Source organism: Neolamprologus multifasciatus, chromosome 5 (genome assembly GCF_963576455.1).
Source record: "Neolamprologus multifasciatus chromosome 5, fNeoMul1.2, whole genome shotgun sequence".
NCBI lineage: Eukaryota > Metazoa > Chordata > Actinopteri > Cichliformes > Cichlidae > Neolamprologus > Neolamprologus multifasciatus.
The window spans coordinates 32,934,342-32,956,256 of record NC_140443.1 but is presented as its reverse complement, the minus strand read 5'-3'; the positions used below and the strand labels follow the sequence as shown (position 1 = coordinate 32,956,256).

The 21,915-nt window shown below is 40.8% G+C and overlaps 1 protein-coding gene across 2 annotated transcripts; it reads right to left on the bottom strand.

Annotated features, from left to right (window-relative positions):
* Positions 1 to 684: 684 nt before the first annotated feature.
* On the bottom strand, positions 685 to 21,713 carry bin2b (bridging integrator 2b). Of its 2 annotated transcripts, none has more exons than XM_085160851.1 (12): positions 21,584 to 21,713; positions 12,242 to 12,322; positions 11,288 to 11,342; positions 10,781 to 10,875; positions 8,683 to 8,778; positions 8,455 to 8,562; positions 8,265 to 8,350; positions 7,474 to 7,549; positions 7,306 to 7,388; positions 4,817 to 5,447; positions 4,567 to 4,659; positions 685 to 1,721 (listed from the first exon to the last, which is right to left on the bottom strand). In XM_085160851.1, exons 2-12 carry the CDS (start codon positions 12,296 to 12,298, stop codon positions 1,608 to 1,610), a joined length of 1,494 nt encoding a protein of 497 aa, XP_085016977.1. In that variant the 5' UTR covers positions 12,299 to 12,322; positions 21,584 to 21,713; the 3' UTR covers positions 685 to 1,607. The 2 variants fall into 2 exon arrangements, with proteins under 2 accessions (XP_085016977.1, XP_085016976.1); XM_085160850.1 differs by lacking the exon at positions 21,584 to 21,713 and adding an exon at positions 14,879 to 15,250.
* Positions 21,714 to 21,915: the final 202 nt, after the last annotated feature.

Genomic DNA, 21,915 nt, shown 5'->3' with positions numbered 1-21,915 from the left:
GCAATCACTGTACCATAGTACAGTGATGCACCCTGCTAACAATGCACTGTAAAAACTCTGAATCTCAAGTTGTTTTTCATTTTGTTTTCTTTGTTCTGTTTAAATGTACGTTATGAGGTTATTGCATTAAAAACAGGCTTTTATTGGGTCTGTTGAAACCCATTTTAATACATGTGACACTGAGTATAATTATTATTTATGTGGATATAAGACAGAAGCATAAATATCACACAAAAGTTTTTGATCACAAGACACAGGTTTCCCCAACCTTATAAACAGTACATGTGCATAATGACCAAAACCAGCACCACTGACGAGTGCTGGTTTATAAGGTTAGGGAAGATGACCGGGACTGATGAAGGTCACTTCAGGGACTGAGAAGTGAAGCAAACACAGAAGACTGCTCAGGTTGCAAGAAGTCACAGCCTCTCACATGTTCGTGGTGAGTTATCGGTCTTGTGGCTGGTTTCAAGTTTTACTGGCTAGAATGTGGGGCTCATTTTGTAGACAGCGGTCCCAATTAGATTAAAAATGGAGGGTAAAGCAGAGCGCTGCTTTGGTACAGACCTACCTTGTCACTGATCAGCGATGTTCCATCACCACAGAACACCGGCCAGGGTGGGAGTTTGGGAAAAGTGCAGTAGCCCCATCACCTATGTTCACACTTAGAGTTACAATATGGAGAACTAAATATGTAATGACACCAACACCCTGCACATAATTCAAAATGAACAATAATCCAGGGGTGTATTTTATCTTTATTGCTTTGTTTTTCAAAATAAAAGTGTGATAGGAACTCATGTTTGTTTTGGAAACTGGGAGTTCCAACTTGCAATGTTGCACAGAGGAAGCCCCAGCAAATTACATTTCTACTTTAATGTCTCAAAACCTTATGTGACCAACAAATCACATCAGTCTGTGTCGTCACACAGAGCTGCCTCGTCTGGTGATAGACTTTCTCATTCAAACGACAGCGCTGCCAGGCTGAGGGTAGTCTGCCCCAGCTTTTTGTTTGTTTTTAAATTTGACAGATCCCACTTCCAAAAAGCTCTCACAGTCGATCAGTCAATGTGTCTCGAGTTTCAGGTCCTGACAATATTTTCACATTCCTTTCGAGTGAATCACTGCAGCTCTTTCTCGGGCTCAGGCTGTTTATCAGCGGCCCTGCGGCGACATTATGCTTTATTTACAACATACAGCAAATGAAACATACTTTGTTAAAATCTTACATCAGAACAACAACTTTTTTTTTTCTTACAACTTTATTAGGAAACATTACACAGGATAATAACATGGGCTTAAAAACTTAAAAACAGTGTCTCATAGATCCAAAGAGAGCAAAATGCATTAAGATTTCCAAATGTCTTTTACAAAATGTTCTTCGGCTCGTTCGCTTTTGTTCCACAAGTTGCAACATCATAGCATGAGGGAAACCACGTGGGAATTGTGCTCATTTGTTTGGACAGCTTCTGCACCCATAACATATGGGTTCACTCCCTCTCAGTGTGTGTGTGTGTGTGAGGCTGTGTGTGTGTGCGCGCGTGTGAGTCACCAGAAGTGCCTGATGGAAGAAGAAACAGATTACAGACCGAGCAGTGACTATTGCCTCACTCTTCTTTAATGGGTCGGATAAGTTTTTCCGAGAAGATCCCGGAGTGATTTTCTGCATCCTGGTGCTCGTTCCAGCTCTGCTCCCTGACCCCCCTCACCACACCTTCCTCCTGCAAGACACAGTAAACACATGTGAGGACTCAGGGAAACAAATCCACCCTCTGATTAGATACTCGGGACATGACAGTAAGATTTACTAACAGGGTGAAATAGTGCTTCTGAATTCATTTCCACACTGTACACACAGCGACTGGGAGACCAGTCCGTGAAAGTAAACTCAAACTCAGCCGTGACCAGAAAAGGAGTGTGAACAGACGCTAGATAAGCTCGACATGGAAGTTGAAAAATAATATAAAATTATGAACAACTTAGAAGGTTAACAGTTGTCATCTATGGGAAGCCAAACGTGCATTTCCATCTGTTTTTCAGGACTCGTTGAATGCCATTATTATTTAAATATCCTGATCAGAGCAGCTCTTAATATGAATTAATTCTGTGTTTTCTGGAAAACAGGCCTGTGCGTCTCCTGTGTACATTGTTTTGTTGTTGTTTTTAATCATTGCAAGTAAGCTTTTTCTCACAGCATCTGATTACAGACTCCATTCATGCATTTTCTACCATCCGGGTCTGGGTCATGGGGTAGCATAAGCAGACATTCCCACCCTTCCTTGATCCCAAGGCAATCTTTCCGGTACATCCTGGGTGGACATATCTGAAACGCCTCATCTCGGAGGTGCACAGGATGCATCGCTGTCAGATGACCCAACCACCTCGACTTTAATGCCTGGGAATCAGTGACACTAGTCTGAGCAGCTCCTTAATAAAAGAGGTCTGGGTGAGTGCAGACATCATTCAGACACGGCTCATTTCTGCCACGTGTCTTACTTGTTGTGTGACAACAACAACAAGGCATTCTTTATTCTTTATTCTAGCTGCTCCATGCTTCTTCGCTGTGGAACTACTTCCACAGTTTTTGCACTGTTCAAATCTTTAAAAAGCTATGACCTTTGGTGCTCAGAACTTCTATACTTTTTGAGATATTAAATTTTTTATGCAATTTTTTTGTCCCATTGAAATGAATGGACCACATTATCAGTGTGGTCACTGATTTTGCTTGCTGGGGTGACCTGTGCTCAGTGAGATGAACAGCCATTCTCAGAGCGGGAGGCCCGGGTTCAAATCCCGCTTATGGCAACATTTTTTTCAGTTAACACTTGAACTTTTTAAACTCTTTTCAACACAAATTTCAGCTTCTTCACCCCTTTTCAGCAAAAATACCAGATTCTTCAGCTGTTTTCAGCACAAACTTCTGCTTCATTACCTCTTTTCAGCAGAATTTAACTTCTTGGCCTGTTTTCAGTGGAATTTTTTCACCAGTTTTGAGCACAAATTTCAGTTTCTTCACCACTTTTCAGCAGAATTTTCAGCTTTTCCACCTCTTTTCAGTTACCTGAGAACTAGTTTTGCTCAGTGAGATGAGAAGCCGCCTTGAGACCAGAAGGTCTGGATTCGAACCCTGCTCATGGCAACATTTCTTTTCAGCTGACAGTTCAACTTTTTCACCTCTTTTCAGTACAAATTTCAGCTTCTTTACCCCTTTTCAGCAGAATTTTTGTCTTTTCACCTCTTTTCAGCAAACATGTCTGCTTCTTCACCTGTTTTTTTTAAGCACAGTTTTCAGTTTCTTCACTGCCTTTCAGCACATAGTTTTACTTCTTCAGCTGTTTTCAGCAGATTCCACTACATGGCATTCACACTGCATTTTTGCAGGAAATGCAACTTTTTCTAGTTTTCTTTCAGTCACTACTCGCAGCCATAGGTGAAAGCAGGAATGTAAACAGAACGTACAAAATGTACAAGTACCGAACTGGAAGAGCACAACTATCCCACCCCTGTACTGTACATGGCCTCTCACTCAGAGCAGCTCAGGGGAAGCAGAACCTTTCACACTAGTTTGTGCCCTTTTCCCACCAGAGAGGTGAAGTTTCTTTTCTTCTTTCTGGTCTTTGACCAGATTTGGCAACCAGGGATCAGACCATTAAGGCCTCTTCATCTTACAGCTGCTCAATCCAATTTTTGTTACGGCTGTGACATAAAGTTAAAGCTCTCTCCAATCCCATGCTTCCAACACCTTGTCATTTTAGTGCATAAGTACATTCACAGTTTTATTTATCCCACCATTTAGTGCAGAAGAGTTAAATGTGGAACACTGTGCATGCTTTGCCCTCAATAGTGGCAACAACTGGCTTGGTAATAGAAACAAATACATTTAGCATCCATGATGATGCTAACTATAAATGGCTAAAAGCAGATTTTTTGTTGTGGGCTTGTTTAGTGTAGTAAATGTTAAAATATCACCTTGTCATTTTAGTGCACATTCACAGTATTGTTTATGCTAACCATTTAGTGCAAAAAAGTGAAGTTAGGTTTAGGGTCATCCTCACTACTGAAGAATTTGGTACCTTGTGTTATCAGAGGCGCAAAATGATGCAAAAGTTCAAAAACATGCAATAAGTAGAACAACAGAAGTGAAATTTTGCTGTGTTGTCATTTGATGTACATCCATAACACGTCATGTGCCATTTGAGACACTCTGCTGTGGATATTCAGAATGCTGAACATAGTCTACTACATTAAACTACAGTGTTTGGTTTTGGTTGCATTTTGGTTTGATTATAGATTCTGACGACTATTCCAACTTGATCAACACAGCAAACTTAGTTGTACAAACTATCACCTCCCTGCAAACAACTGGACTGTTTTGATTTGCTGGTGGGTTGAAATACGCAGGCATGTGATAAAATGCAAGTTAGCAAGTACCTACACAGAAAGGCCAGAAACAAACACAGTGGCCTAAATGACATGTCCAGGTCCAGAATGTACAGGATGTGTGCAATCTCCAGAGTGCAATGGGAAGTAAGATATGGTTTACAAGTACACACTACACAAACACACCTGTTGAGTGTCAGCAAGAACCATGATGACGTCGCCCTCTTCAAACTGGAGCAGGCCTTCTTCAGATGCTGCGTGACTCTCTAGTGCCACCCCCTGGTGTAAAACAAAGCCATTTTGTTCCACATTACCACACAGCTGTGACATTTAAAGGCTTAGTTCATGCAAATTATTAAGATTCTCCAGGTTATTTTAGGGGGACTATACTGTTATAGAAATGTCAGCTGTAGCTGCTTTAAGATTAAGTGTGTACCTTATAGAGGAAGCCTGGTGGACTGGGGGAACCTGAGTCATCTCCTGACTCTAACCCTTCGTCCAAATCCTCCTGCTCCTTAGCAGGTAAGAGGGGGCTTTCATTGGAGCGGAAGGATACACGAGGGGCTGGAACTGGTGCCGGTTTGGTATTGGCCTCCTCTGATGTTGGATCGCTCTCAGCATCCTTATGTGGGGCATCGCCACCAGCAGAACCCGAGGGATCAGTGATCTCCTGGCTTGCTGCTGCCTCTGACTTTGGTTCTCCCTCCTTGCTGTCTTCTGACTGGCTTCCAGCGGGCTCCGACGCAGCTGCTGCCTCTGGATTTTGACTGCTCGTGTCGCTCCTGTCGCTGTTGTCATTGTCACATAGCGACTGCCTCTTGGGTGAGCCGGTGCCACTCGAGCTGAGATCGGAATCTGATGAGCTAACACTTTTCGAAGGGATGCTGCTCTCTTCTGCCGGGATGCTTTCTTCAGCGATGTTTTGAGTCTTTGGGACAGGGGAAGAGGGTGCAGCATCTTTGCCGTTTTGGGAATGCACGGAGACGTGGTCAGCTGGGAAAGCGGTGTTGCAGGGTATGGGATTGGATATAGCCAGGGACTTTCTCTTCTTTGACTTGCTGCTTGTGCTATTTAAAGAACAAAAGCACATTATTTGTGAGTTATGATTAACATCCCAGCATACAGGAAAGAAAAAAATAAGTGTCCAAAAGTAGCAGAACCCTTCCATTTAAAGATCTAGAATTTTCTGTGAAATCAGTGGACTTTGTTGCAGTCAAGTATCAGTTTGCTATTCTTGACGCTGAAGCAAACTCCTCGTCATTTGCCAAGTGTGGCTTCCTCCCATCTACAAGTTACATTTCTACCCAAAGTTGCACTGAATTCGGTGAGGAAAGCAGGCAAAAATCAACAGACAACAGTCCCACATAGTGTTATCAGCCAACCTCAGTACTTGTAGAGTTATGTTTTAGGTTATTTTCCTGTTAAAGGAGCAATGACCTGCAACTGCAACAGAGTTCTTGAACACTCTTGACACGTTTTTTGGCTCAGAACACCTTTATAATTTGATCCAATTCAACTAATACTGCACAGAATCAAGCAGACACATCTGGGCCTATAGTACACCTGACATTTAGCCCTAATGAGAATGAGCTGTGGCTAAGATGTGTCAGCAGCACTGTGAGAAATAGCCAAAAGTGCATCAAAGAAAAGTGAACGCATGGGCCAAATATTATTGCATAACATATCTTAGACTCCTCTGTGTCTCATAGTGAAAGATTTTTACTCGTAATACCCAACATGCCTCACTAAAAAGCTTTAAATGGTTTAATCGAAGGTGCAAATTTGTTGTTTTTCCCCCCATAGGAAAATGATTAATAAACCAAAGCAGTACTATATATTCTGAAGCCTGTGGTTGACACACTGGAGAAATACTTTAGGACACTTTTAGGATTTTTGAGATTCTCAAAATGCTTTGAATTTAATTTATTTGTCTTTAATTTAAATGATGGTCGTTTTCACACTGAAAAAGCAAGGCCTTCTGGCTTAATGAAGAGCTAAAATGGATCCACATCATCCCCCCCTACAAAGTTTCATTGTCTACAACAGGAGTGGGGAACTGCAGGCTTCAAGGGCCGGTGTCCTGCAGGTTTTAGATCTCACCCTGGGTCAACACATCTGAATCAAATGATTAGTTCATTACCAAGCCTCTGGAGAACTTCAAGACACGTTGTGGAAGTAATTTAGCCATTTAAATCAGCTGTGTTGGATCAAGGATACATCTAAAACCTGCAGGACACCGGCCCTTGAGGCCTGGAGTTCCCCAACCCTCGGTCTACAAGATAGGAAGCACTGAAAGTGGATGCTAGTTTGAGATTTTGTTGTTTGTTGAGTTACAGCCCATTTAAAGATCCAGTATGGGGGAAAATCGCAACCTGGTTTAAGAAAAACACGAAGAACAATCTCCCAGAAGCATCAGTACAGGATGCAAGTTAGAAAAAATTGTGGTCAGAGAAAAAAAAAATGTGGTTAGAGTATTTCATTTAATTTGGTTTCATGAAGAACTGAGCGTTCTTATACAAATACAAACACTTTTGTGCCAAACCCAAATTGCATGTCTGTGTTATTTATTTCAAAGATAAAACTTTTGCAAGGCTATGTATGCAACACCTTCCACTCGCCTATGTGGCCATCTTATCGCTTCTGACACAGAAACAAACAACTCTAAAAAACAAGTGTCCACATTTGGGCAACACAATGAGAGCAATGGAGGTCTCTACTATGCATGCAAACCCACATTATTTCCAATTGTTTTCATCTCCTCTCAGCTGTAAGAACCATTTTAGCATCTTTCAGTTATCATTTTGGTTTCACGGGAGACTATTTTAAGCCTGAGAGACAGAGTTTGTATGCATTTCAAGACAACACATTTCTTAATGTGCACACAGCTGCCACACATGACGCAACATGTGCAGCAGAACACCCTACCTGTTCAGGCCCTTGATGATGAAAGCTTTGCCCGAGTGTTGAGTCTCCAGTTTCTTCATCACATTGTACAGCTCACGGTTCAACTGTAAACACAAGCACACCGTCCACCTTCAATTCACATTACCGGTGAGAGAGTGAGGAAGTTGAAGGCGATGTGTGACATCTTACCCCGCTCATTTCTTTATAGAAAACATCCCTCAGGTTGGAAATGTTTTCGAAGACCGTCACATAGCAACCTATCCGACTGCACAGACAAAAAGACAAAGTTGACCTTTCAGTTTGTCCACATGACACTTTTCTTAGGTTCAGTTATACTGGCTGACGTACCTTTAAACATATAATCTACACTACGTAAAAACATTGGTCCACGTCTCTTTTAATTCAGCTGTTTTCAGTCTCTTTGCTACATGTGTATAAAATCAAGCAGCTAGCTATGCAGTTTACCCTTTATAAACATGTGAAATAATGGGTTGTTCTAAAAAGTTAACTGAATGCCAGTGTGGTACCGTAATAGGATGCTACCATTGCAAAAAGTCCATTTGTGAAATGTCTTCCCTCCTAAATATTCCACAATCAAGTAGTATTATTGCAAAGTGCAAGCCTTTAGGAGTCACCGCAACTCAGCCACCAAGTGGCAAACCACATGAAGTATTAACATCAGCACAGAAACTCCACACTGGGAGTTTCATGGCATGGGTTTCCATGGCTGAGCAGCTCCTGAAGGTGACCCGGGACTTGTCAATATAGTGTATACCCTGTCATCTCAACTTTGTATCTAATACAAACATAAAAGCTCCCAAAATAATAAAAGTCTGTATAAATTTAATCTGAAAGGTGATTTCATATAAGAATGGTCGAAATATGCAAGTCTTAAAAATCCATATTCTACTTTTATTTATCCACTCATGATCCAGATTCCCACTGAGCTAGTTCTGTGTCTGCTTGCTGCTGAAGCATACCTCTGATGGAGAACAGGCAGCTCCTCGCGCAGCTCGTTATTTATTTCTTCAAAGACATTCTGAGCTTTGTTGAATTCCTCTTCTGCCTGTTAAGGAGGATTTAAAAGAAGAAGATACAGTCGAGATCAGACGTCTTTATCAGCTGGCACACTGCACGTCTGTGCTGCGCAGGCTTTAACAGTAATGCTACCTTGGCTATTTTAGCTTCATCCTTTTTCTTTGCACCCTGCAGCGCCTCCAGGTGGTGTCGTGCCGAGTCATAGTCCACCAGTTTCCGTCCACGCTTGGCAACTCGTTCCTGAAAAAGTTTTTCAAAGTGAACACAGAAATTCAAAGAACTCTTAGCATCTGAGAGACCAAAGTAGTTGTTTTAGCGTCCCCTTGCAGTTCTGCAGGACTCATTTGAGCGTCGGCTTACCTTGACTTCAGGAAACTGGCTTGTATAGTTCTCCATGGTGCGGACAAGCTGGTCATTTATCTTCTCTTCGTAATCGTTCCACAGCAAGTCTTCACTCTAAGAAAAACAGATGGTGCCACGTTAGAGTTAAAAAAAACTCGTGTTCCCATTGCACTAAGCCACAAATAGGCAAGCATACAAACAGTGTTGCACATTATGGAAAGCTTCAGTCGCAGTTTGTCCAACGTGACAGCTGACCGTCCCATCCACAAAATAATTAGTGAAAAGGCCCTCGCTTTATAGTTGACAGTTAGTCAACAGTGGACATTCCAGGCTTTGGTGAGTAATTTAACCCCGTACTCGCCCAGTGCTCTCCATCCATTGTTATTTCATCCTTACAGAGATATTTTTATTGACATTCCATGGTCTGTGTTTGACATATTGCTGCTAAACTAGCATTAGTCTAATTTTAAATGTCTCATAAATATTTAAGACAACTAGAAAATTTGCATTTCCTGCAAAAATGCTGTGTGAAGCTGTACAGCTGAAGCCGTCTGCTGAAAACAGCTGAAAAAGCTGAAAAGTTGTGAAAATGTAATAACTTTGCAGAAGCATAACAACTTAGCAAAGATGTAATTACTTAGCAGAACTGCAATAACTTAGAAGAAACATAATACTTGGCAGAACCACTATAACATAGCAAAACTTAGCAGAAATATTGTAACTTAGCACAAACATGATAACTTCTCAGAAATACAAGAATTTAGGAGAATTACTATATTTAGCAGAAATACTATAACATAAAAGAAATACTATGATTTAGGAGAAATACTATAATATAATATCTGTATTCAATGGGTATAACTTGCTTGACTATTTGACTCCAGATGAAGGTACTTTTAGCTGCTCCTTTATTTCCCATGAGGTCACCACACCAAACAGAACCACATGTTTGATTTTACACTGGATACCCGTCCTTACTCACACTCCCATTTATCTGGGATTGGGACCAGCACTAGCAGTACTCTAGCTTGTGACCCGTTCCGTTCTCCTCCCAGAACCAGGGATATTTTGTTTGTAAGGCGAATTTCACAGTGGCAACGATGTAGGTAAACATAATTATTGAATTTCAGACTGTCTGTTTGTTTTAGCCAGAGACTCCGTGTCAACTCTTTGCATTCAGCAGAGAGTACTGCTTCTAGAAGAACTTTGGAATTAATCAGCTCAAGACAGAAAAATAATATCCAAACTCTCCTCATGAGTTGCTGGACCTCACACCAGAGAGTGAACTTGCATTTAAATGTGGGTATTTGTTATTACATGTTGCATGAAGGTCACAAATATTTTAAAGAAGTGTGTGATTCCAGCCAGTGAAACATATTGATGACATAATCCACAGTAGTCCTACGTAAAAACTGTATCAGTAGGATTCAGTTCAATTCTATTCTATTTATGAATCGCCAAATCACAGTCAACATCACCTAAATCAACAATCACCTCAAGGTGCTTTAAACTGTAAGCTAAAGACTCCGCAATAATGCACAGAAAACTTCAACTATCAGATGACCCCCTGTCAGCAAGCTCTTAGTGACAGTGGGAAGGAAAAACTCCCTTTTAACAGGAAGAAACCTCGGCCAGGCCATCTGCTATGACTGGTTGGGGGTGAGTGTCTAACTATATATTGCACAGGAAAGATGTCAGTCTGTGTAAGTGTCCTAAACTAGCATTCTTTATAATGGCCAGCAGGGGGCAAATCCTGAAAAATGAGCCTTCTTCTCAATTAATCCATGCCCTCAGTAAACAATTTTCGTATCAGTTTATTGCCCCATTTGCTCGTTTGTAGTCATGGTGAAGACAAATAATGCCCAAATTGTAAATTAGAGTTACTAGATTGACGACAAAGAAGGGCTGGCCTAACTTGTGACTGATAAGTGTTCAAACAGTCAGATTCCAATCTGTGCTTGTGGCATTTAGCTACCAAAAAACCTAAGACGGGGGGGGGGGAACTTCCCTGTTTTATTTGGGAAGTGGGACTTCCCAAATAAAACAGTGGCTGCATCCAACTTTATATTCAGTTTGTGGCTAAAGCACATTCACAAAAAACACATCAGAATCCTACTTCTGTTATAACAGCGAGATCTTTCACTCCATCCCAGTCTGATTCATAGATGTCGCTCAGCGTCTGGGATAGCCGCTTAGATGTCTCATGCATGCCTGCAAAAAGGAAGAAAAAAAGAAAGCTTAAAATGTAGTCATGACTCCATGGGAATAAGCCCATCTACCTTCTTGCAGCACCACGGTGGTATTGTTTCTAAATGTTTCTGCTGCTGCTGCTGCACCCACATTACAAAGGCCAAAACAACACTAGTTTCCTGACTGGAGCTCACAATGCAGGCGCAAAAGCTGACAACATGAAAAACAACGGTTTCTCATACATGACTCACATATGCGATGCTGCGTCTGCTATTTTTTTTTTTTAAGGCGGGATCAGGGATCTTTACAACTTGGTAACGCAGACAGGATTGCAAAAGTCTCCCACAAAAAAATAGAAGAATTTCACTTCCCTAGTTTTCAACTTCTCCCCTCAGCTCAGACTGGGGATTCAATCCATGCTTTGCAAACCCACCTTTCACGGCTGCATAGTAGGCTTTGACATCTTTAAACAACCTGCTTCCGTCGATCTGCGTGCAGGAAGAAAGGAGAAAAGTTCAATTCAGTGACGCCCAGTAACAGAAAATGGTGCTGCATCATTTCCTTGACATCAGTGTGCTTCAGCTGGACTGCAGGCTGTTAGTTTGCTGTGAAACTCTCTCTGCATCAGTTTGCTTGAGATCGCATCTCCTTGCAGTCTCACCACAACTTGGAGTTTAAATTAAATAACAATCACAATATCTTGTGTGGCTTTTGTGAAGTGAAAGCAGCATGGAGTGTCAGTGGGTAGACTTCCTTCCTGTTGCTCTTCGGCAACTTCCCTGCAGTATGTAGTGTAGTTGTTTGCCACTCGGTGAACTTAAAAACTGAGCAACAGAAGCCTAACAGCGGCAGCGATTACAGTATTAATACAGTAACATGCAATACAGATCACCAGTACACAACAATAAATGAAGGCATTTCGTTACTTTTGAAATGAAAGTGGTTTTACTTCCTCTTTTCTAAATTTTAAATAGTCTACATTTAGAGCTGTTCAGAAAGGCCAGTCTGAGGCTTTCGGTTCTTCAGCCTGTAAAAACCCTTCTTAACTGACAGCTCTTTCACAATTTAGGGTAATGCCGCACACAGATCTCTAGGGGAGACATAGTAAGTGGTATTTACACAGAACAGATAAGAAAATAGGCAGGAGCTCCGTCTTGAATTTCCTGTTTTCAAGGCCAGGATGATTGCCTGAACTTGTGAGTTGGCACGTCAGTGCAGGGAAAAAGACACAAAACACTTTTTGTCCCTGTTGCAATTATGTGAAGAATTTTGGTAAAGGGAAACAAATGAGCCTCGAGATTAAAGATGTTAAAGGGGTTTTATCAAGGTTGTAGAGCAGAAAGCAGAAGACTACCATTTAGAAACCGTGGTTACGCTGTTGGAGTACCTGCTGTTTGTTGAGGTTCTGGGAACAGAGCTCAAACTGCTCATCTTTGGTTTCCATAGTTTTGCCCAGTTTCTGAAGGACCTGAAAGCATAAAAAAAATCAGATTGAGTAAATTTTAACAATACGCCACGAGAGGTTTCTACCACTAATGACGTGTGCTCATACAGATTAAAGTTTAACTATATCAAAGCCTGCCTACAGGTGTTGTAGAGCAGCGGTCCACAACCTTTTTTGCGCCACGGACCCGTTTATGCCCGACAATATTTTCACGGACCGGCCTTTAAGGTGTCGCGGATAAATACAACAAAATAAAACTAGTACCGGTACCGAAAAAAAGAAAATTTATTCATAACACACGTGAAAAGACCCAGGAAAACCGAGTAAACGATAAAAACGATAACAAAATAACGCTGAAAACCGATAAAAGCCCTGAAAACTATACATTTCACACCTGAGCCTCAACTCTCGCGGCCCGGTACCAAACGACTCACAGACCGATACCAGTCTGAGGCCCGGGGGTTGGGGACTGCTGTTGTAGAGTACATGCAAGTGCATCTAAATAATATCACCTAAAGTTGGAATTTGAAGAAACCAAACAGAAAAATTAGGAACTGCAAGTAGTAAGTTCACCAGACCTCACCTAATTTTACCAATATTTAGCAGGTATAACACACCTGAATCTCCCACAGAACTGTTGAGTTACTTTATGGGTGATTGTTTGTGTTGTGTAGTTCAGCTCCACCATTTGTAAATCCTTTTTTTTAACACTATATAAATGCAATAACATTAAACCTAATTCACTGAGTTTTCCTTCACGTGATGTTTTTGCAGATGCTGTATATTAGGTCCACAATGATGCGTAGGCAGTCCAACATGTAGTAAAAAACATTTCAGCTTGGTCCTCTAGTTATTTAGTAGCTCTGCTTCAAGGGCGCCCACAACAGGAGAGCACCGACATCCCCTCACATTCAAATGGTCTGTTTAGTGCATAGACTGTAAACCAAAAATGGCTCCCATCACATCACCAGTGGTTTACAGACTTTCATTCTGAAAGTTCAAGATTGGCATTTTGGCTGCCGCCAACTTGATGTTTTGAAACGAGACAAGATGAGCTAAGAAACCAAAGGATCCTGAATGCTCGTACTGCAGCACCCTGCTAATCACATGGTAGGCCCACCCTAAATCACACCCTGCATTGTCATCTGTTCTGAACCTAAGAAAGACCGTAATTTACAAGATTAACATCATGCTTTTTTCACTAAGACTTGAAACCAGCATCTGTGTCCAGACGTTTACTGAGGTCACAGATGATGTAGGACATGTTCAACATGTCTGATCTGCAACCAGCCATGTTGCCCCCTGACAGCCATTAGAAAGTTCACACCACTTTGTCACCACCTTTAAAATACAATCTATGACCAAATTACATATTTTTTAAAACTACATATTAAACTCTGCCTCCAGCATCTGGCTGCTGAATCACTGAATGATGAATTTTTGAGGCTCAAATTGAAAAAAAAAAAAACAAACTTAAAAATAGGTTTTGCAGACACAGAAAATACAGACGACTGTAGTTTCTTTAAAGGTTTGTGACCACGACATGCAGTGACACGCACTTTCAACATAACAAAATAAACCTGTGTAATGTAAAGTGGATCTGTCTGACAGTGGGGATATACTGACCTAACCAGACTAACACTCTACTTAGAGCACCACTTAAACCTGTCCCAAAACTTAACCAGACACAGGTGGCTAATTTTTTCTGAGCCCTTCACAGCCCAACGAATGCAGCTGCTTGAAACCTTTGACTTGAAATCAGTATATAAAAGCTCTCATCACCATGTCCATTCTTTAATTTACCACCACAGAAATCACAGAGTCGCCCCAAAACAGCCCTTTAGTCTTCACTGTACCGAAAAAGCAAGCCTTTATAGCTGCTGCTTTTAGGTGGAGTGGTGAATTCAAGTTTGTTGACCACAAACCGAGAAAGACACAGCTAGTGAGAGGAAGTGCACAGTCAGGAAGTAGCAGCATTTCTGTGTCCGCACACAGCTGCATAGCAGTGAACAACAGCATGTTGCTCAGACGGGGGAAATCTAAGCTACCGTTTTATTAGTGGTTAAAAAAGGGGCCAGTTTAGTGAGGTTAACGGTGAACCCACACGCATGAACTGGAGTAAGTGGCTCAGTCTGGTACAGCACAGTGTGCAGACTGCTTTGAATGCTGTCTTGTGGTCAGGATCACAGTGCGTAAACGCGTCCAGATTGATTGATGCCGTTACAAACCATGTAACGGTACACAACTGAAAAGACAGCAGTGATTAAGTCGAGTAGTTCTCTCACACACACAAAAACACTGATGACAAAAGTGAAATCAGTGGGGGATTTTTTCAATCACCCTGCTTAGAAGCGAAACACGCTTTCAGAAAGCCTGTCATCGTGGGGACATGATGGCAAGGTCTCTCTCCCTCTCTCATGCTGGCTTTTCCAGCCCTCAACACCGAACAGCTTAATAAAACCAGCTCAAGTATGTCCGTCTCATAGTTTAACAGAGCCGTGGCAGTGACTCTCGGGCACTGTCAAGAAGTTGCGTGGGCTCAGTGAAACTTTTTAAAAAAGAGGATCTCCTCTGGCTCACCTTCTCCTGGGCTCGACTCAAGGACTTCTGGACCCGTTTCGCGAAGATTCCGGCTCCAGCCTGGAGGTTCGGGCCCATCTTATTCTCCGCCATCGTCAGCTGTCGTGCTGTCTCTCTCTCCTCACTGACTGCTGTGCGCTTCCTCTGTGCGATTTCAGCTGTTGTAGGCGGAGGTGGAGCAACACAGTGTCAAAACACGCGCGCGCGCAGCCAGAGATCAGTCTGCTCGTCCTGTTGCGACTTGTCAAAGAAATTAGGCCATTTGGAAACGTTCCTGCGTGTTTTCATCTGCTGAAAACACGTCACGTAAGAGTTGAGAAATCCACTCCTGCACCTGCGGCCAGGTAAACTCTTCCGGCGAAAACTCACCTGAAAAGTATGTGCGTAAATTACGCTTCTGTGGTGCAGCGCAGCTGATTCAGCAACGTGACGTAGGCGGGCAGGGTGAGGGTTAGCGGAGGCAGATGATGCTGCCAATTTTTTTTTTTTTTTTCAAAGAGAATTACACAAGACCTCACGTATCAACCTTTCATATTATATATATGTCTGACCGGAGATTTCTTTACGATCGAATATTGTTATTCATATATAAAGGAATAATCGGATCTGTACGCTTACTGGCCACTTCATTAGGTACTTTTTATAATGTTCAAATAATTATAAAAAGCTAATGTTGAACTGGACATTTGAGGTTGGTGGTTCGATTCCTGATGCATCCATCGGAGTATGAATGTGTGTGAATGTTAGTAAGCACTTAAAAGCATAGAAGACAGTGCTTGTGTGAATGGGTGAATGTGGCATGTTGTATAAACTGCTTTGATACTCCGGGAGAGTAGAAAAACGCTATATAAGAAACAGTCCATTACCATTTAGCTGTTCAATCACATGTTCAATCACTTGAATAGCCTTTCTTGCCCATCAAGAATGGGCAAGAACGGCTATTTAAGTGACTTTGAATAAGGCGTGGTTGTTGGTGACCAGACGGGCTGGTTTGAGTACTTCAGAAACTGCTGATCTACTCGGATTTTCCAACACCACCATCTCCAGGGTTTGAAGAAGATATTTAGTGAGCAGCAGTCATCTGGGGGGCAAAATGCTCAGAAAGCTGCTGTTGATGTCACAGGAGAATGACTAGACAGCTTGGAGCTGATAGGAAGACAAACAGTGACGCATACAACCGCTCGTTACAACCAAGGTATGCAGAAGAGCATCTCTGGTGAAACCTTGAAGCAGATGGTCTACAGCAGCAGAAGACTACACCGCGTGCCACTCCTGTCAGCTAAGAAGTCCATACAGGCTCACTGAAACTGGATAATAGAAGATTATCAGTGTTTGCTCTAACATTCTGAACTTGGTAGGGTCAGAATTTGGTGTAAACAACATAAATGCATGACTTCATCCTGCTTTCTATCAACAGTTCAGTACACTGGTGATCTAATGGTGCGGAGGACGTTTTCTTGGCACACTTTGGGCTCTTTAGTACCAACTAAACATCATTTAAATGCCACAGCCTAGCTGAGTATTGTTGCTGGCCACATCTGTCCCTTTATGATCACAGTGTACCCATCTTCTGACATGGCACAAAGCTCAGATCATCTGACACTGGTTTCTTATACATAACAATGAATTCGCTGTACTCAAATGCCTCCACTGTCACCAGATTTAAATCCAAAACTGCACCTCTGAGATGTGGGGAAATAAGAGCGTTGCATCATGGATGTGCAGCAACTGTGTGATGCTATGAGATCATTATGGCTCAAAATCTCTGGAGAGTGTTTCCAGCACTTTGTTGAATCTATTAAATGGCCGTGTGTAGTTTGAAAGAGCCATCTGTGATCTTTAAACCACAACAATCTAGCCACATACATAAAATGTGATTAGGTGGAACTGCAATGTCTATCTTGGCCACTGTATTCAAGATGATGAGTCAACATGGCGGCTTACACAAACTGGCGCCTGCTCCTGTGTATTTTTAAGATGTAATTACACCCTAATCAGTGTGTCAACATTGTACAACATAATCAATGTACAATGTTTTTAAATAACCTAATAAAATTATTTATTGCTTCCTTATGAGCACAGCAGTTACTTAAAAGTTATTTGAAACAACAAGGTTATATCCATTTAAAAGAAGGCGTCACTAACAGCAGCTAACAGCAGCTAACAGCAGCGCTCCGTAGCATTGTTCTACAGTGGCTACTGTAGCTAGGACTAATACTTGCCACATTGGTTGCTTTGCTCAACACCCACACAGGGGGCACACAGCTAGCATAAAAACACCATTGTACGCTTGAATTGGGAGTGGTAAAACAGAATTCAGCTGCAATCTGCTGACATCTAGTGGTGATATTTTAGACATTGTAACTTTAAATCTTTTTAAAATGACAATACTTTGAATATTTTCCATAATTACATGTTTCATCCAGCTGGTGTTTTCACATTTCTACTTAAATGCGAATAAGTTGTTCTGTTTTCACAAACTTCTTTGTTATTGGCTTACATACAATGCAGTGAAAAAATATTCACCTCCTTCCTTTTTTGAGTATTTGTCACACTTACATGCTTCAGATTATCAAATACATTTTAAGATTAGACAAAGATAACCCAAGTTAAAATACAGTTCTTAAATGATTTTATTTATTAAGAGGAAAAAGTTATCCAAACTTACCGGATCCTATGGGAAAAAGAAATTCCTCCTAAACCTAATGACTGGCTTAAAGTCCAGTCAAGTTTTTGCATTAACTGGCAATTAGTTGTCCACATCGCTCTTTTTTGCAGAACTGGTTTCAGCCACATTTGAGATTTTGCAAGCATGAAGGGTCTGTTTAAGTTCATGGCAAACATAGTACATAAGTAATCAATAAACCCAATCCAGTACTATGTATTTTTATTTCAGCAAAGAACATCAATGCCTGTTTAAACACTTTGCATGACAGTTATTCCAGGCAATCAACTCTCCCTATTAAAAAAAAAAAAGGATTCCTGGAAACTGCTCTGACTTCCTAACACGTTTGCTGATAGGAAGCTATTGATACATCTCATTCTTGACAATATGACTAATATGTTATGATACATCCTACAGCATACCATAATAACAGAACAGGGTCAGACAATCACGGCTGATTGTTAAATTCAGCTAATATTCACAGAAGGCTGTTTAATTAGACCTTTAGGGAACTTTAAAGCTATTTGGGAACTATTGTTAACCCTGCTCTCCTCATTTATTTCTTATTCTGTTTGTGATGAAGATTATGAAGAAAGTACAAGTTAAGTTTTGGGAAACTCTGTGAACACATAAAGTGTGGGCAGTAGATCAAGTTTTACTGGTTCCATATTTTGCTATCTTGATGGGGGTGGTGATAGGCTCATTTTAGTTACTTTGTATAATGTTTTAGCTTTATCTAGCTGTAACTTAACATATCTAATTATTAATTAATTAATATTATATGAATATCTCACATGTACAAAAATAAATGTAATAGTGTATGAATAAATGTCACCAAAACTTGTTATACATTCGTCCTACTATCCAGTATCTGTTACATGTTTATGGTTTATTGCCATGCTTTAACAAAGGTGTGGTCGTACTGGGGAAATACAGTCGTAACCACATACCAGTGCAGCAACTTATAGGTGTGTGTGTGTACTTGTATTACTCATTCATTTTGTTGGGACAGACCTCAGTGAAAAACACGTATCAATCATGTAAAGTTAGTTTTAGGTTAAGATGAGGACAAGTAGCTATAGTGTGCATTAGAGTGAGGTGATTTATTTCACTGCTAAGTGATTAAAAGTTCCTTCTAACTTCATGTGGACAGAATGTTTGTTTAGAGTTATTGTAGGTGGGATGTTTCTGCCTTTTGGGGACATTTTGACAGGTCCTGGTGAAACAAAAACATCTGTTGGAGGGTTAGTGACTCACAGATAAACACCAATAAGCCTTAAAATATTTCTTAAAAATCCATCACTTGATCCAACTATCCTAGCTAATTATAGGCCAATCTCCAAACTTCCTTTTATCTCACAGATTCTTGAAAGAGTAGTTGTAAAACTACTATGGACTATTAGGGCCAAATTAAGAGAAATAAATATATTATTGATCATTTTTGAGAAAAAGGTCAAAATGTGGAGATTATACTTATTTCAAAGCAAACTGGTGCGGTTGCTGTACCCTCTAAAAATGCCTTCTATAGATGAATTAGTGAGATTGTACTTCAGAATAGTTTTAGTTACAAGGAAATGATTTCTCTTTTAGCACATAGTGTTGTAATCAGTATGGGGACTGAAAAGATGGTCCAGAAAGCTGCATCTGATCAGATGTGGAAGAGCTGATTTGTACAAAATGAAATGTCTGACAGTGGAGAGATGCAAGGATATCGATGGTTACACCCTCACACACTAAAGAGGATGTATGTTGTGTCACAAGACAACTGATCAATTTGTTTCAGTAACTCATCTACACAAGCCATTTTGTAGATTGTATAGCAGACAGTTTTGGCTTGAAGCAACTGTAACCTCCACACTTTTTTGACTTTTTTCTCAAAATGATCAATAATATGTATATTTTTTCTTAATGTAGCCCTAATTTGTATAAAACCACTAACTGATCATCTGCAGATGAATGGTTTATTTAAAAAGTTTCAGCTCTTCACAGCACAGAAACAGCATTAGTGAAGGTTATCAGTGATCTTCTTATGGCCTCTGACAGTGGACTCATCTCTGTGCTTCTCTTTTTAGACCTCAGTGCAGCTTTCCACACTATTGAGGTGCTGCACTGTAGTGGTTTGACTGATATCGATCAAAAAAAATTCTGATTTGTTCATGTAAATGAAGAGTTTTCTTCACACAGAAAGGTTAATTATCCTGTTCTAGGACCACTTGTTTACATAATATATGCCTCCCTTAGACCACAGGTGTCAAACTCCAGTCCCCGAGGGCCGGTGTCCTGAAACTTTTACATGTGTCCCTGCTGCAACACACCTGAATAAAATTAGTAGGTCATTAGCAAAACTCTATAGACTTGATTGTATGCTATTGACTTTCTATAGAGTCTTGCTAATGACCTACTAATTTTATTCAGGTATGTTGCAGCAGGGAGACACAGAAAAGTTTCAGGACACCCCCCTCGGGGACTGGAGTTTGACATCTGTGCCTTAGACCAGCAGTCTCCAACCTTTTTTGTGCCACTAACTGGTTTATGTCCGACAATATTATAAATAAATAAATACAACAAAATAAAACCATTACCAGTACCAAAAAAAAAAAAAGATTCATTCAATGCAAGGCATCTGCTATGCAAATGATACCCGACTTTATCTATGCATAACGCCAAATGACACACACTAATTAGTTAAAAGCAGGAATGTCTTAAAGACATATAGACCTGGATGACCTCTAATTTCCTGCCCCTAAATTTAGATTAAACTGAGGTCCTTGTACTCTGTCCTAAAAATCTTATAAATATGGTCTCTAACTAGATACTTGGTCTAAATGGCATTACTTTAGCCTCCAGTAACACTATACTATAAATGGTAAATGGCCTGCATTTGTATAGCGCTTTACTTAGTCCCTAAGGACTCCAGAGCGCTTTACACTACATTCAGTCATTCACCCATTCACACACAGGTGATGGCAAGCTACATTGTAGCCACAGCTGCCCTGGGGCGCACTGACAGAGGACACTGGCACCACCAGGCCCTCTGACCACCACCACCAGCAAATATGGGGTTAGTATCTTGCCCAAGGATATTTGCCATGCAGCCAGGAGGTAGCCTGGGATCGAACCACCGACCTTCTGATTAGTGGCTGATCTGCAGCCACCCCCCTATAAAAAATAACATGAAGTCATTTTTGACCAGGTTATGACTTTTATTGTGAATGTTAAACAAAAATGACACAACGGGCTTATTTGAAAGTGAACTCACAGGCAGAGGCTTCAGCTTCCAGGCTCCCATTTTGCCTTTAGGAGATAGATAGTCTCTCTACTTTTAAGATTAGGCTTAACACTTTCCTTTTTGCTAAAGCATATAGTTAGGGCTGGACCAGGTGACACCGAATCCTCCCTTAGTTATGCTGCAATAGTCTTGGCCTGCTGCAATTATCAATCTCTGGTTCTCTTACACAGTGTGTCTTCCTTCCTGTCTTCCTCTCATCACTCCCAACCAATCACAGCAGATCCCTCCCCTCCCTGAGTCTGTTTCTAATTGAGGTTTCTTCCTGTTAAAATGATTTTTTCCCTTCCCACTGTCACCAAGTGCTTGCTCATAGAGGGCCATTTGATTGTTGAGGTTTTCTATGTTGCTTCTATATTATTGTAGGATCTTAACCTTACAGTATAAAACACCCTGAGGGGACTGTTGTTATGATTTGGTGCTATATGAATAATACAAAATTGAAATATTGATTTATGCATGTCTTTATCAATCTATCATCTTGTCTATCTTCTTTCTTCAGAAACCAAAAAAATCAAGAGAAAAATATTTGTATTAATATTGGTTTACGTAGTTTTTATTATTTTTAAATTAAAGTGTATTTAAGACATGACGTTTTATTATTAGGGTTACTGAACTTTTAACAGAAATTGTGCTACAGAGGGGACATCTGGAGTTTGCCATAGGAAGTTGTGACAAAAGGAAGGAATAGACCGTTTAAGAAGGAAGAACCTGGAAAATTATTACGGCGAAAATGTACCTGTGGCACACTTACCAGCAGATGGCGGTAGACACCAGCCTGTAAGCGTTACAGGACCCACAATTAGACAAGTAATATTCACAATAATGCTGAAATACTCAGGGGCTAGAGGCTCACACGGTTGTCAACTTAGCTTTCTGTTGCTGTCAAACGTCAACAATACATCAGTAAATTCCTGTACAGCTCCTCTTCAATTCACTCCTATCTTGAATTGGGATTAGCTGTCTTCCGGAGACGCCTGTAGGCCCCCAGCTTGTGTTGGCGTCCCCTTAACTGACAGTTGCTACTTATTTTTTACGTAGATGCGCGTTTAATTCTGAAATACTTTTAAGCGGAATATTTTGATT

Excerpts from the sequence above, each read along its gene's own strand:
- bin2b (XM_085160850.1), bottom strand. The coding sequence starts at position 14,971 with ATGGCGGAGAATAAGATGGGCCCGAACCTCCAGGCTGGAGCCGGAATC. Across the intron at positions 12,323-14,878 it reads TGAGTCGAGCCCAGGAGAAG|GTCCTTCAGAAACTGGGCAA; the intron begins GTGAGCCAGAGG and ends TTATGCTTTCAG. Across the intron at positions 1,722-4,566 it reads TTCTTGCTGACACTCAACAG|GAGGAAGGTGTGGTGAGGGG; the intron begins GTGTGTTTGTGT and ends TGTGTCTTGCAG.